Source organism: Apteryx mantelli, chromosome 7, assembly GCF_036417845.1.
Source record: "Apteryx mantelli isolate bAptMan1 chromosome 7, bAptMan1.hap1, whole genome shotgun sequence".
Taxonomy (NCBI): Eukaryota; Metazoa; Chordata; class Aves; order Apterygiformes; family Apterygidae; genus Apteryx; species Apteryx mantelli.
This window is the reverse complement of record NC_089984.1, coordinates 24089661-24105580: the sequence shown is the minus strand read 5'-3', so window position 1 is coordinate 24105580 and position 15920 is coordinate 24089661. Positions and strand designations below refer to the sequence as shown.

General features: G+C 41.0%; 1 protein-coding gene across 1 annotated transcript in view; it reads right to left on the bottom strand.

Annotated features, from left to right (window-relative positions):
• Positions 1-15920, bottom strand: part of WDFY4 (WDFY family member 4) — a 151660-nt gene that overhangs the window by 108521 nt on the left and 27219 nt on the right. Inside the window, exons 13-17 of the mRNA XM_067300021.1 lie at positions 13630-14240; positions 9035-9128; positions 2178-2392; positions 1270-1379; positions 73-280 (exon numbers count right to left, since the gene is read on the bottom strand). Of these exons, the coding sequence (XP_067156122.1) occupies positions 73-280; positions 1270-1379; positions 2178-2392; positions 9035-9128; positions 13630-14240 (1238 nt within the window). The remainder of the gene's footprint in view (positions 1-72; positions 281-1269; positions 1380-2177; positions 2393-9034; positions 9129-13629; positions 14241-15920) is intronic.

The window sequence follows — 15920 nt, the reverse complement described above, 5'->3', positions numbered from 1 at the left end:
TCCTGTGTCTAGAGTAAGAGCTGGGAGGCACTGCAAAGCAGCTTAAGAGAAAAGCAGCAGCAGTAGCAATACCCGTATCCTTCCATGGACATGTCAAACTCCACAAATGATGGAGCCAAAGCAGTGTTGCGGAGCTGGAAGTTTCGTGGTGATGTCATGGAGATGAGACTCATTGCAGTCTGGAGTGCCAGTGCGGACCCTTTAGACACCCAAGGGGAGCTGCTGAGAGGCAGAGCTGTCTGAGGAGCAGTCTTATTGCCCACCATGACCACTTCTGAACCTACAAGATTGATACAGTCCTTAACAAGATCAGTGTCTCCAGTACTTTTTGCCCATATTCAGTTCATCACTGCTAAAAAACATCACTGCATGAGACATTGGCTCTTCAGCTAACACACCCTCAGTACTCCCCCATCAGCCTGCAGAAATCCTCAACAATAAACAAAATGTTGCCCTGAAGGAATCTCAGAACAAGAAGCCGGCAGGAGAGATGGAACTTACAGAAGAAATGATAGACAGCCATATTTTCTAAGTTTTCAGGCAGCTGTAATCTTCACCTTTACTAAAGGAGGTTCCTGTCCCCTCGGCTTCACTTTTCTCACACACAGACCACTCAATTGTGCCAAAATGGAAGGGTTACAACCAGCACTTGGGAGTGGATCTGAAAAATGACTGCAGAGAATACGTAAGGCCCAAATCTGCACCATTCTGCATCAAGTTGCTCATAGACATGAGAACAGTATAGATGTGAAATACTACTAATATAGCTTTGCTCCCGCAAAATATGTTACAATGGAGAAGAGAGAGGGATGGAAAATGGCCTACATGAGCAAGGCAGACTTTTAGGAGACCAAAGGAAGTACAATAAGTGGTGCTTTTTATGGACACATACCATATTTCCAGCTATAAACCAAAGGGAAAACATGGCCCAAATGCAGAAGACACTCCCACTGGTTTGAGGAACACGATTAGTATTTTTATAGATCACTTCCTGTCCAGTCCTGAGAAGTTTGAGTCTATTTCAGCATCTGGCTCCAGCAAAAGTCTTATGATTTCATCTCTGCTGGTCATTAGATCAGCTCTCAGTTTTGATCAAGAGGCAGCTCTACCCATCTGGCTACCTAGTACCTGGTCTAAAACATTCAGGCATAATCCACTTTCACTGTGACTGGCTTAGAACAACTAACTCCAACAGCAATTTCCTTTAATTACACAGACATTCATAGCCCAACCACAGTACCAGTAACAGGCTTTTCATTGCATACTTACCTTCATTCCAGGTTGCTTCAGCTGAATCACTCCCTTGACATGAAAGGACCTTGGTCTTCGTGCTGGGCCTCACAGCTACTGGTGGAGAGCTTCCCAGCCAAAGAAATTGCCTAACATAAAAACAAACAAACAAGCAAACACCCCCCCACACACCCCAAAAACAAATAAATGAGGACAACAATCAAGCCAGATATTTGGGAGCCATAGCAACTGTGCAAGTACAGCTCAGCCCCCAGGAGATCAACTTTTTTTTAATTGGAAACCTATTTGTTTTTTCTACTGAAAAAAATTCCTAGGTTTAAATTTTTCAACAATACTTAAAAAAAACCTAGGGACTTATTAATAGGAAATTCTGTTCCATTTTTGAATAAAATAAACCTTCTAACCTTTCAATGCATATCGAAATCCTATCTGCACTCTGATCTCAGCCAGGTACTCTCATGTCTACTGTTCATTATCATTAAAGGAAAAAGCACATCCTCAAGTTGGAACAATAGATTGAGAAACAAGACTATACTTTCTATTTTTGGGGCTGTCTGATATGGATGGGGACTAAGAGAAAGTCACTTCAACTCTTATGAATCTGCTTCTCCCTACGAAGACCAGGGGAGAATAATACTGAATAACCCTACTTGTTTTGCAATTACTTAATTAGTCACTATTTGAAAATGGCTTTGCAATCTTGCAGAGATGATGCAGCAGAAGGCTATGGACTTGGACCTGATTCAGTAAGTCATTTAAATATATACCTTGTTATCATTATGCAAGTACAATTAACTGAGACAAATGACTAAATGTCTTGCTGAATCAGGCCACTACATGAAGTATCCAGTTATAAGGCAGACTATTGTCCTAGTGCAGTGAGGCCTCACTAAATCAAACTAGTTCCATTAAATGTACTCTGATACCTTAACACATCTGGCTCAATAGCCTGTGAGGCAAGCTTCTCGAAAACCCTAGTGAGGGGCAGATGCAGTGGGTGGCTCTCATTGCGGAGGGCATCCTGACAGGAAGTTATGATAGTGCTCAGCAAGCCAGAGCCACACATCACCTGGCGACTCTTCTCTGACTTCACCAGGGACTGGATATGGTCAGCCACAGCACACTGGATTTCCTGAGAAAGCTGAAACAGAGACAGAGCCAAGGTCAGTGGGTTGGAACTACAACTGTACTTGGTGACTGATTTTTTTTTTTTTTTTTTTAATTGATGGGTCTCTGGATGTAAAAATCTGACCCAGAAAAGGAGCCTCTAGGACCTGCTTTAATAGTCTCAAGTGCAACTGCATAGCTGTTCCACAAAATTCTGCATCTGAACAGTCTGGATATAGCTACATCTGAGTAACTGCTCAGTGACCCACAGCTGAGCTCCCCTGCCACAACACTATGGTAGTGAAGGAGGACAGCAATCAGTCCTCACAGCAGAAGAGGCGAATACCACCAAAGGCAGATTATTAGGCATAAGCCCCAAGACCAGCACAGTAACTCAGAATGTGTTTAACACTAAGCACATGGGGAGTCACACTTACTTTATCTACTCTTCGCTTTAAAAATAGTATCTTTAAAACAAACTCTTATCTATAAAAATTCTAAAACTCTTGCTTAACTTTAAACACTTCTCTACATGTTTTGCTGAATGGAAGCTTTACTTCACTATTGGTTTTTGATGATCTTAAAGAAGTTTCTGAATTCTCATAAGTTATCTTTAGAACAATTTGTTCCCGCTTAGGAACAGAGCCCATCCCAAAGACCTAGCTAGATTTTACACAAAAGTAACAGTGCATCACAGATTTAATCAGAAATCTTGTTAGGATCAAACGCTCTCCATCTCTTCTTTTAAAGAAAAGAAGAATTATGGTGGCAGATATGCAGATTATGACAGAATTTGGAATTTGAATTTATAATATAAATGAAAAGCAATTTCACCAAATTCAGAATACGTTCATGTATTAAATGTAAAAAGGGATTCAGCTCTTTCATGATGTAGACCAAACTCTGAAGAGCTCAAAACTATACAGAACAAATTCAAAACCTACCAACAATTTATTTTCAAAGTGCTCAGCACCCAAAAGCCTCACAGGCAACACTTATGACAACGTATGTACTCATTTTTGTAAACACAGCTACAGTTTTTTATGTCTGAATGAAGAGGTTTTTGGAGAGCCTTTTCTTTTATCTCAATGACTGCTCATTCCCAGTGAATGTGTCATTACACACAGAGATCCTCCCCCAGACTAAACACACATTATTCTCCTTCCAGGAGAGGCACTTATTTCTATGGCCTGTCAAAGTATTGCTTATAAGTTTTTGGATCTTTTGATTGTTATTTTACTCCATCTTCTACTGGATGTAGGAAAGGATCTGGATATATAAAAGCATTAAAAAAATAGAAAAGGATAGAATCTTGGCTAAGCGAAACTTAGTGAAATAAATCCAATAAAACCATAATGGAATACACAAAATTGATTGTTTTCATTAGCTTAGCAGCTCTGTCAATATCAGTACGGCCTTGTTTTGAATAAATTGTGCTGTTTTCAGGGATCTTAGTTCCAGTAAAATGCGATTTTAGTGAAAATATTAATGGTGGCCAGGAAACCAGGCTGTGTGTTCCTATATGCATGCATTGATTTTCCTAACACATATTACTCGCACTATGGATCAGGATATTGGAGGTGCAATTACTATGTAGCTGGGCTCACAGCTCTGCTTGATATTAGAGTCTCAGGGCAAAGTGTCTTCTAGCAATTTGCCTTATCTGCTTAAGTAGTTCCCAGATTCTTGCCCCTAAGAGCCCATACTTTCAAAACTCAGTAGTTGACTTTATGTCACTGTTATTCCTCTCCTAAATGATCATACTATGTTTAAGATGGGTAAGTTCCATTTCAGATGGTTGCAATTTTCTTAGGTTTAAGACTGATATAGCACTAATTCAGTGTGTGCAACCGCAAAAAGCAAACTTACTTTTCAATCTCAGAGCACCTCTCACTTGAAAAGCTAGCAGCCCTTTATAGAAAATTAGTTCAATTAACATAACAGATTTCATTTTATTAATGGAAAAAATTAAGGCATAGAGAATAACATTTTCAAAAAGCTCCAGGCAACTCTGGATTTTAAATGCTGCTTTCAAAAGGCAGACAGACATCCAGGAATTTAAAACCCATTGGCTCTAGAGAGCTTGAGTCACCAAAAACCTCATTTTCACTGGGAAAATGAGTTACTCTCTTTTTTTTTTTCTTAGAAATTTTATCAAAAATAAGTCATTCAGCAAGTTATCATAGCTGAAATTCCTGAGTCCAGGAAAACAAAACACAGAAGCGTTCCCAGTTGCAAGCACATTCTCATTCTATCACAGTATTTTGCTAATTAACTCTTACCCACTAGCCTTATACTTTATTGACTGTATGTATAATTGGGTTTTACAATGATACAATATAAGTGGTGTCTGTGTGTTTCTTGTCAGTAAAAAGAAATAAGCACTATGAAATGCATGAACTGTCTCTATTTTTCCAAGAACTTATGTACATAGATAAGGCCTACTTTGACTGTCCCACATGACATTGTCTCTATCACACTTTTCATCTGTTTCTCCTTGGTACAACTTTTGTTGATAAGCTATAGAGGCTCCATCACATGAATACCAGGGACACTACTGCCTTCAAGAGAATATATACTACCAGGTCTTCACCATTTGAAGCTAGGCAACAAAATCTCTTCATAATGTTAAGAATCATTTTGCTAATTCTGGTGACCTGACAGACATCTCACTCACCAAATTACATTTAGTTTCACTAAATTTTAGTGAATTTACTTTTTTGAGGACAACTACTTGGAAACTGTTATGCTGTTAGTATCTGCAGTCAGGACTACTTTCGGCTAAATTTAAAACAGAGAAAGGTATAAAGGTCTTTAAAAAAAAAAAAAAAAAAAAAGATTCCCAACCCCTTATCATTGATGCACAGTATTTTAGTTTTACAGTAGTGAGTATGACAGCAAATCATCATAAGAGAGGCCTAGGGGAGGAAAATAGAGAAGACAATCAAATCCACCTGTGGCAGCAAAATATTATTTAACAACACTGTAAGTAGATAATTTACAGAATGAATGATGTGATGATTTTTCTACCAGTGTTCACAAGAAACCCCCAGAAACCAGCAAGGAGGATGATATAGAATGGAAACATGCTTTGATTCTCTTTTTTAAAGTTCTTACCTTTCCCTTATCCACCCATGTTATATCTAGGAGATCTCATTTGCCATCACAAATGAAAAAGCATGACACTTCTAAGAGCTACGCTTCCAAAATGCCAGACAGGGACAGGAAATGTCAGAGGGCAAAGTTTATTTTCTTTTGAAAGTTAAAAAAAACAAAAAACAAAAAACAAAAAACACACACACAACAAAAACACCCTTCTGTGAATGTCCTGAGTCACACAGCTAAAGCGAACGTTAACCTGTCTCATTTGCACTTAGCTTTTGAAACATGCATGCAGTTTGATGGGAACAGGCTTAGTCTGCAGAAGTACCAGACATGCATGCACGCAAGCAATATCCTGTACATACCATTTACTGACTAAAAGACTGCTTCTTTGGGGGGGGGGGGGGTTAAGGCTTTTAGCAAATTTTCATATCGCATTTGACATTCAAATGATTTTGATCATATCTAAGAATGGCAGCAATATACAACCACAAATCTATTCTCCTCAGCTTTTATTTGTCATTCTGGATAGTCAGAGGAAAAGTGCAAGACCATCTGTTTTACTGTCTAATACTGTTCTTGGTTTGCTGACCCACTCAGCGTTACTGCAGGCCGTCACTGCTGGTCTGATAAAGGTCACCAAGAACCAGCAAATTTGGCAAGAAATGGATATTATTTTTGCACACCAGAATCTAAGTACATTAATTTTATTGAATTCCATTAGCGTTTCTGTAAAAGCAGTGCTTTCTCAATGCCATTTCTGTGAAAGCAAAGGATTTTGCACATGACCTGGACTGATTCTGGGCAGGGGGACAACGTATCAATGGCATTAGAAGGTAATAAAGCTTATATACGGAAAAACTTGACCTGGAAAGCACAGAGGATAGGAACACACCCTCTGACACACTCAGATCACTTTAGCTTGGAATGAGAATTTCAACCACACATTTTTAATTTGTTGTAGCTAAGAACGGCTAGGAATTAGTCTTTGAGACACAGATTATATTCCTTTCTCCATTACTGACATTACTTTACCCAAGTCACTTTGCTTCTCCGTGCTATTATTCCTATTATTCCTATTATTATTCCGTGCTATCCTTTTGGTAGCTCATTTGATGAAACACTCTTCAGAACATGGGTTAACTCTTACTTAGAGTCTGACTCAGGACCCAGCATAACAGCGGTCCGATTTTACCTAGGGCACCTCCATTTACAACAGCAGTACTAAACAAATATCATCAGTAATAATTTCTTGTCGACTGAAAAAAGGGAGAGCGAAAGGAATGACAGTTGGAATTTGTGCTCTAAACCTTCATATTTTTAAGAACACTGCCATCTACTGAGGGTCTGAAATGCTTTTTCCCCTCATATAGCTCAGCTCTAGAGCCAACCAATACAGTCAATTTCTTGATGATTCTCTCTCTCATCCAATTAACCACTCTACTTGTTTTTCAAAAATTAATTACTGTAATTATCAAAATTTTAATAGCTGCCAGCTTGGTTCTGCTACACAGATTTGGGATATGTCAACAGTTAGTTGACTCCTACCTTCCATAGTTTCGGATGAATAAACTGGTTTTATTTCAATCCTTCTGGTTATACCTCAACTGTATTCAAGTACTTTGGAGAAGACAGCAGATAGAACATGGGCAATTTACTTGTTCAGAATGGGGTGTCTAGGAAAGGACTGACACTGCAAGGCAGATCCTAAGCTGCTTTGAAAGCTTATGGACCATTAGGCCTAAGGGGCCAGATCTTTCTGGCTGCTAGATCCTTCAGCAATGGTTTAAACAATTTCAAGGAGCTAGTTCTGTTTGTTCTTTGTTGTCATCCATCTGGCTTTAACAGTTTGTGTAACAGAAATCAGAACTTAACCCACCCAAGACTGCAAACAAAACCCATGCACACAATGCACTGAGGCACAGGGGAAAAAGTGTTGATTGTTTTGAACCAAATACTGGCTGCCATGTTGCAGATAAAAAACACACAGGAAAGACAAGATAAAGGGAAGTCATCCATACTTCCCTGGGATTACAAGGAATATGAATGAAGAGGACATGAGTAAATAATGCTGCTTGCATTGCTGATATATTTGCAGATTTGAGTTTCTACAGGCCAACATGGAAACCAATACGCGTTGTCTCAGAGCTGGGCAATTTTAACTACAAGCGTACGCGCAGATAATCAGTGTGCTTCCTGCTAAGGCTCTCCAAAACCCATCCACCTCCATTGCCCAAGGATGTTATGCTCACACATGTTTTTGGCAGACTTTAGCAAGGTGAAAAGAAAGGCATAAGCTGAAAATAGGGCTGTTTGAAATAGAAACCAAGATGGCAGCCTGTGTGCAACTAGTTTTAATGAGTAGGTACACAGAACAGCTAACAGTGCACCTATAAATATCTTCAGCTATATTGCCTGCTGTTTTTTTTCTTCCATCATCACTTCCCAATAGGACCTATATTGCATTTTTTGATCACACGCACACTATCCATGAAGCAATAGCAGTGGCAGAACTGTTCTCAAGTGCAATTTGGCCAACTGAACGGGGTTTTTAAACATTTCCTTAACCAAATACAACTTATTTGAAAGGAGCAGCAGTAACCTCATAGCCGACTTTTCTTCAGAACTAGTGGCCAGCTGGACGAGGACAGGACTTCAACCAAACATCGTAACTACTATACTTGTTTTATGATGAAGCTTAGAGGTCAGGACCACGCTGTGTTAAATGGTTTCCCCATTATATTAGGAACAGAGTTTAAAGTGACAGATATTCATATTTGGGGCCAGATTTTCAAAAGATTCAGTTTCTTGGGCCCAGTTTGACTCTTTGCCTCCAGCCTCTCTCCCCCCCATATTGGGAAGCAAGAACCCCAGAATGCTAAAGCCAAGGCAGTTCTCCCCGGATTTCCTTATCGCCTGAGCTACAAAGCACTGTGGGAGAGAGGGCGAGGGAGGAGTGCAAGAACATTATTGACCTCAGCTCCAAAACAGAAGAGGACAAAAACTGTGTATGGATCATTCCCATGAAGGCTTTGGTTTTACTTGGAAGTAAACACACATGTGGCCATATGGAAAGAACTGGGTTCACTGCAGCACATCCCTTTTGTGGATGGGTACCACAGGGGACAACAGCTCCACCCTATCATGATACAACTAAAGAGACCACCCTGTCAGGATTATTTCATTTGTTTTCCCCAGTCATCCCAGCAAAATAAACTGTTCCACTTCAGAAGAAATGATCTATTTCTCATGCTCTCCTCTATTCCTTGTGTCCGAACTCAGTAATGAAAATGGAACCGAAATGTACACCATACTTGTTCCATTGCAGCAAGTATCCTGGGACCAAGACCAATGCACTGCATCAGATAAGTACATAAATGCTTAGTAAACTGATGTTCAAGAGCCTTTCGGGTTTTTTTGGCTGAGTACAATGAAATTTGCACTGTTCCCCTGCCAGTGTACTATGTGAATTTTAGTATCCACATCTGCAAAGAGTAAGCAATTCTCAAAAGTGAAGCCACAGAAAAGTAGCAGATGCTGTTTAGACGGTACTCTGGTATGTGCAGAGACTCACCTGAGAGTGACCCTCTTTGTACAGCTTTGGCAGCAACCTCACAATAACACAGACAGCACCTGGGTGCACAATGGCACAGTCTCCCATTTCTGACCTGCAGGAAAAAGATCCATAAGACTTTGATATTATCATTAACAATAGCAAGGAGAGTCAAATCAGTGTTATAGTGGAGTACAGCATTACACTTTCCTGGCAGTTATCAGGTTCAGAATTAGAAGCTAAGCAAACAATACAAATGACCTGGAACAGCTAGAAGCCTTCCTGGAGTAACAAAGACAGGATGTAGCCTGCTCGTGAGCTCATGTCTCAGGGACCTGCAGATTCAAAGATGTGCAACAGCCTCTTTAAATAAACTTTACTTTTGAAGGTACCTACAGTACAGAAAACAGCCAACAAAAAGTCTCTGACGCATCAGCCCAGAACTAGCATCATATTTTCTATTTCCAAGCAGTTTGTAACTTTGGTCAGGCAAGACTCTTAGTACTTTCTAACTTAATAGGAATAAGCAGAGATGAGATAGTCCTGATGAAATCGGAATGCCACCATACCCTTCTAATACCAGAATCTGCCTAAACCAGTAAAAGAAAGTTGAATACCTGCACTTCCCCACCAATTTTCATTCTTGCCATACAAAACATCTGCACATTCAGGCACAGGAGGGAACTAAGGCATCAAAATTACCACTGGAAAGATCCACTTATGTCATGACACAGGCTAGATGTCAGATACAACTCTAAGAGGAAGCCACTTCATAGTGGTAATTCTAGTCTCGGCACTGCAGGCTCAGCGTGTGCAGAGAAGCATCAGCATTTCTGGGTGCACCTCTGAATTGGAGCTGTGATGTGCACTGTCAGAAACACATCTGGCCCAAATAGATCCCATGAGGGAAGCAAAGGCAACATCTAACAGTCCTAATTAGACAGAAAAAATAAAGCACAGAGTACTTTACGGGCTGTGTAAAACAAAGAGAATAAGTAACAGAATGGGCATAAAAAAGCTTTTACAGGGAACCTAAAGGAGAGTAATGTCTGTAATTAACACCTGTTAGCCATTTCCAAGAAGGCTTGGCTGATACATCAGAGCAGCGAGTAATGTGTAGCACACTGCCACACAGTGACAGATAATTCTCCTGCACCCTCAAGGAAGATACCAAATAGAACTTTCAAAAAAATTGCTCATTTGCTATATTTTTCTGTATAATGAATCAAAATTAGATCTGGTATAAATGCTTACCATAACAATGACTTTAGTGAGGTCATATCAATTTGTACTTGACATGAATGTGGAAAAGAGTTTTAAAATGTTAAACAAGAGAAAAGGACAAACTATGATAATACCTCCCTCCAACCTTTTGAGAAAAATCTAGGCCCATCAGAATCAATGGGATCAAAATTTCAGTCTGTTTTTCCAGCTGTGACTGTGCTCCCTAAAGCAAGTTCATTTTCAGCCTGGGCCCATTGTAATCAAAGGAGTTAGCTATCAACTCCCCAAAACTTTCAATTTATCCATCTCCAGCGCTGTGAGACTACATTGCCAAGCAGTGTGCCCAGCTTTCCCAACACACAGTGTTCTTCCTAAAGACCTTGTCACTGAAGCAACACAGTTACCTCAGAACCTCACAGTTTTTCTTTTATATAGACAAAAATTTTATAATCCATGTGATTGTATAGTAAAACTAAAATGTGTGAACTAACTAGACATGAACATCAGAAGGCAAAAAAGAAAGAAAAAGAAAGAAAAGTGATTCTTAAAAAAAAAAAATTGAAATTGTTAAGACATTGCCATAATCATGTTTTCTTTTTTCCAAGTACTGCCTGACAGCAGGTTTAGCACCGTGGTGTTCAGCACAGAACAAAGAAGGAAGGACGAGAGTCCCCGACCAGCACCAGACTACATCTCAACTCCTCTGCCAGCACTGGACACTTGTTCTCTTCTCCAAGAATATCAGATAAGCCTTATCTCTGTCCTTCTCCACGGTTTTCCAACAAGCCCTCACGTTCTGGCTTGTCACAGTACATAGCACATAGTTTCCACGCACCAGCTCCTCACTCTTGCAAGCATCCCATTTCCCGCACTCCTGCCTCAGGTCATGCACAGCACCATGACACCACTCCATCTACCCCACCACTATCACTATGTGGATCCTAAATCCACTCTGCACTGGCTGCTACTTAAAAATAAGACAAATAAGGGGGCTTTGGGGACCAAATGAGATGCCGCAAACAAGCTAAAGGGCCATTAGCACAGTGAGCCTGTGTAACAGCAGCTGCAGCAGCCATTCTGCTGGGGTGGGCGCAAAGGGGGCTTCTATCCCAAAGAGAGATGAGCCTCAGTTAACACAGCTTGCGGCAAACTATCTCTAATCACCAGGAGCTAAAGGAAAAAAAGAGACCCCATCTGTCACAGAAGGTGTTTTAAACATTAACGCAGGAGCAGAAACACAGAGGGCTGTTTTTCAGATGGAAATGGAAGGGCCCATTCCCTTGTGGCCCAGCAGCTTTGCAGCATCATTGACCACAGGACAGTGTAGAGGACTATAATATTATCCAGTTAAAATGCTGTTTTTTCTATGTCTTAGTCACTGGCCCTTAGGACTACCAGATCACTGCCTTTCCCCTTCTTCAGGGGATGTTAATACATGTCAGAGGATGGGGCACCACTGGCTGCAATTAAGTTCCTACTTTTGAATTATGTAGCCCAAGACTGAAGCCCTTCTTCAGAAGGAAGCGTGAGCATGTAGTACAGCTAAGAGGAAGCTGCACTGGGGGAACCACAGGCTTGCAGGAACTCTGGGAACTTGATTTCTTATTATTTTCAGAAAATTTAGGGCTGGAAAAGATTATGGGCTCTGCAACCCTGAAGACTGCCAGCTTGCCAGTACAAGCTTCTCTGCTGTTTTTGCATACGCTTGCTGCTAGACTCTCTCTTCTACAGGCATCTCTAGCTAACCTGGCTTCCTTTTCTGCTTCCACATCCCAAAATCAAGGCAAAACCATCCCAAGCCAGATACTATGAACTGGATCCCAATTCACATAATTAAATTTTCACAAATGGTAATCACTCAGTTCCTATGCAGCCTCACAGCTCACACTCCAGCAGGAAAAACAACACACATACCAAATTGAAGCTCTGCTCTATATTTCAGATCTAGTAACCTGGGAAAGGCCTTCTAGTCCAGGCCTACTCCCTAGAAGCTACCAAAAGGGCAAAATGCCTCCTATTGGAAAACTCTTGCTCTCCACTGGATTTGGGGGCACAGCCTGCTAACTGCCCTGTCATCCAACCACTGCCATGGCCTTACACTGCCTGGCAGCAGAGGACAGAGCCATACCCTTCCTGCCATCGTCACTGACCTGCTCTTTCACCCCTATCTGCCCTGCGCCTCCCTCACACATATAAGTTATGGGCCATGAATTTCCCATGACCACCACCACCCACCCACACTCGGTGCATTGCCCCACACCCTGCCAAACAGGCCTAGGAAGATCTATTTTGCAAGGAGTATTCCTTCTGAGCCAGCAAGTCCTCTCCCCAGCACTGAGTACCTAAAACGTAAGCTTTAAGCGCAATTCAAGGAGCGGTGATAGAACTTTTACTTACAGAGAAAACATTTCCATAGTTGGTATCAAAATCAGCTGCCTGAGGAGCAAAGAAATCTACTGCAATTTTTTTACAATTGCTTCAAGCAAGTACAAATATGCCCAGAGATGCTTATTGAGCCTGCCTTAGTGCTGAGGGAGAAAAAGCTTTGCTGACCTTGGTGATTGCTAGCTGTGAGTGAGGGACAAGGGCTTGGTCCTTAAAGCTGGAAAATGACCAAGAAATATTCTAGAATAAGGGCTGAAGGAATCTCACATTTATAAATGGCCAACTTTACCATTTTACCCATAAGTCCAACCAGAAACATTTTTGAAAAAAGGACTGGGAGATCCAAGATAAAGCTGCAGAAGAAAGGGCAGAAGATCTCACAAGGTATGAAATGCAAACAATTCAGAGCTGACAGCTATGTTGACTTCTGGTGCAGCCTTTCCTTCCTGTCATCCTTCAATGCCATCAGGCAGGCAGCACAACTATTCCTTTTCCAATATTCTCTATTTCAGCTGTGTGAGTTGAAAGAGTGTGTGTGTGTCAGCACGCACACACACATATACATGGGGGAGCATTTAAAATAATTTAAAATAGTTTTCATGTTTCATTTATCAAGTGACTGGAAGCAGTTTTCCACACCATTGAAAAAGTCAAAATTGTTTGGGGCAGGCTCTAGGAGAGACTAAAAGCAAGCTTTAAGTCACAACAACCTTTTCCTTAGAACCCGGTTCTGTTTACCCACTGCATGTGCCAGAACCTTCAGAATAACCTGTAAAAGTGTCAGGGTGCTATGTCCCATTGCTCCACTAAACAACTTATGTCCTAGTGTTTGCCATCATTTGCCTTTCAAAAACAGGTGACTTCTGCCGTCAGAAGGCCTGAAAGTTGGAACCATGTTACTGATCTGTTTTCTCTAGGCAACTCATGCCACTCCATGCCTCAGTTTACCACCACATAAAATGCAGATACCAGTCTTATTATATTTTCTGTAGTAAATAAAGACTTACTTCTCTTCAGGGTTTCCCCATGGCCTATATGCAGAGGCAGGTAATTTGTTGCCTGGTCTTTTGAAAGCCACAAGATGCTCTTCTTGAGCTTGCGATTCCTCCCGATCATCTCTTGATGCCTCTTCCATCTCTGGCTTTATCTCTTTGAAGTAGCTCTCCAGATGGAGGGTCCCTTTGACCATGTGATCAAGAAAATTCAGAATCCATATGCAGTTTTTCAGCCACATTGGAAAAGGTTCTGAAGAGCAAAAAGCTGCATCCAAGAATTCTGCAAATGTCCTCACTTTCTCAAGGCCCAGAGAGATTTGCCATTCTCCTTGTGTCCAGAAACAGCCAAGTGTCCCAAGATCCTCTGCCATCTTTTCAAAGAGGCCATTCCTCTGGAAGAAGTTGCTATTGACAGGGTCCAGGTGTAGGGCTGCTGTTATCCCCTGAAGCGTGTAGAAAACAAGTTCCAAAATGCAATTGTGTCCAACTGCTGCCCACAGCCCAGACGGAGGGTCCTGCAATGCACCCTCCATGTCTGAGAGAAGGGACAGGAGTCCATTGAACCCACTGCAAGTTCTGAAAGCTGAATGGCTCTTTGGACTCTCCAGTATCCTCAGCAATGACTACAAATGTTAGGAAGAAAGAAGACAAAAGAAGCACTTAAACCAATAGCGCACAAAGGACAAATGAGCTTCAGAATAGTTCCAAATTCCAAGTTAATAAAAAAATAAAATAAAAAAATTCTTTTATTGAAATTCTGCTCTTTGAGCAAAAATCGCTGGGCAAAGAAAAGGTTATCACTGCACAATCTTCCTCCTTCTGCCCTCCCTGTGTTCCCAAAGGGTCAAACATCAGAGGTTTAAACGTAACATCTGGTGAAACCCATGTAGTCAGCCTGCCAACTAGGGAATGGTGCTGACAGGAACCAGCAAAGACATAAAATTTCCTGCTTTACACACCCTAGTCAGTTTGATCACAGCTACTGTTTCAGACCTTTGGCTACTCTGATCTATCCTCTCAGCCTCTCTCAACTCTCAAGATTTGCCTTAAATAAATGAAAGCAGAGATTCAACTGTAAGTCATCTCATACAGAAACCAGGAAGAAGACACAGCTCTCTATGTGCAAGACTTCCACCAGCCCTGAACACACATGAAGAGGCACACTAAACTTGTGCTCTACGCTAAACTTACGACTGAGTAGACCCACTCCAAGAAAACCAGTGAACCAGCATGGCCCAAAGAATACTGCAAGCAGCAGACTCTCCTCAAAAGAAAGGCAATAGCAATTCCTTTTCTCAATAGGAGCAAGTTTAAAGTTTGCACAGCAACTCAAAGGAAAAAAGCCACAGAGTCAGATCCAAAACCAATGAATTCATTAGTTTTCCTGTAACTGCAATGGGCTTAAAGCAAGTTATAAATGAATGCTACTTGATGATATCACACATGCATAGAAAACCCAGACTACTCCACTTGTAAAATTTAAATGCTATGGGCCTGATTCTGTCCCCATTCTGAAACAAAACCAGCAAAGCTATTAGTTATAGTGGTACAAAGTAAAGTCGGTGAGAAAAGAGAGCTTGTGAAGAAACACAATTCATCACAGGTTTTGGGGATGTTGCACAATCCATTTAATGGAGAAACTGCTCTTACAGGCATATGGGACCTTCCAAATTTGAGGCTGTGCCTTTTTACATTGGAAAGGCCTAATTTCACGTATAAAGTCTCCCAATAGATATCCAGCAAAAGAGTGAGTTCACTTTGCAGTCTGCTGAAGAGTAAGAGATCTACCATAAACATCTCTCTGTAACAGGATCCAGGACTATGAGAAACTGTTGCCAGAACTGGAGGGGGAGGGGGAACTCTATTACTGTCATTCAATTTTGCATGATAATGTATCAAACCAGGCAGAGACTTCTGAACAGGGAGTAAATTTAATAACTCAGAGTTGAAGTTATCAGGATGGCTTTAACACGTTTCAGAGAAGGTCAGCAGTAACCACATTTCCTCCAGCTCTAACTCAGTTACAATTTAATCGCCTATGAGTTAGTATTCCTCTGTCCCGAATCTATAAAACTGATGTCTGCTGGAAACCCCCTAACTCAGTTAACGCTAACAGAATCCATTTCACATTCCATTATTCGTTATTCCTCATAATTGTCCACGTGCCACACTAGAATACGGCAGGGCTAATTGCATTTGGGCTCGGGCTTTAACAGCTAAATATATATTAGCAAATCAATCTGAATTTGTGTGTAACACAATCACAGTCCCAATGGATGTAGATAATAAATTCATTTGCTTAC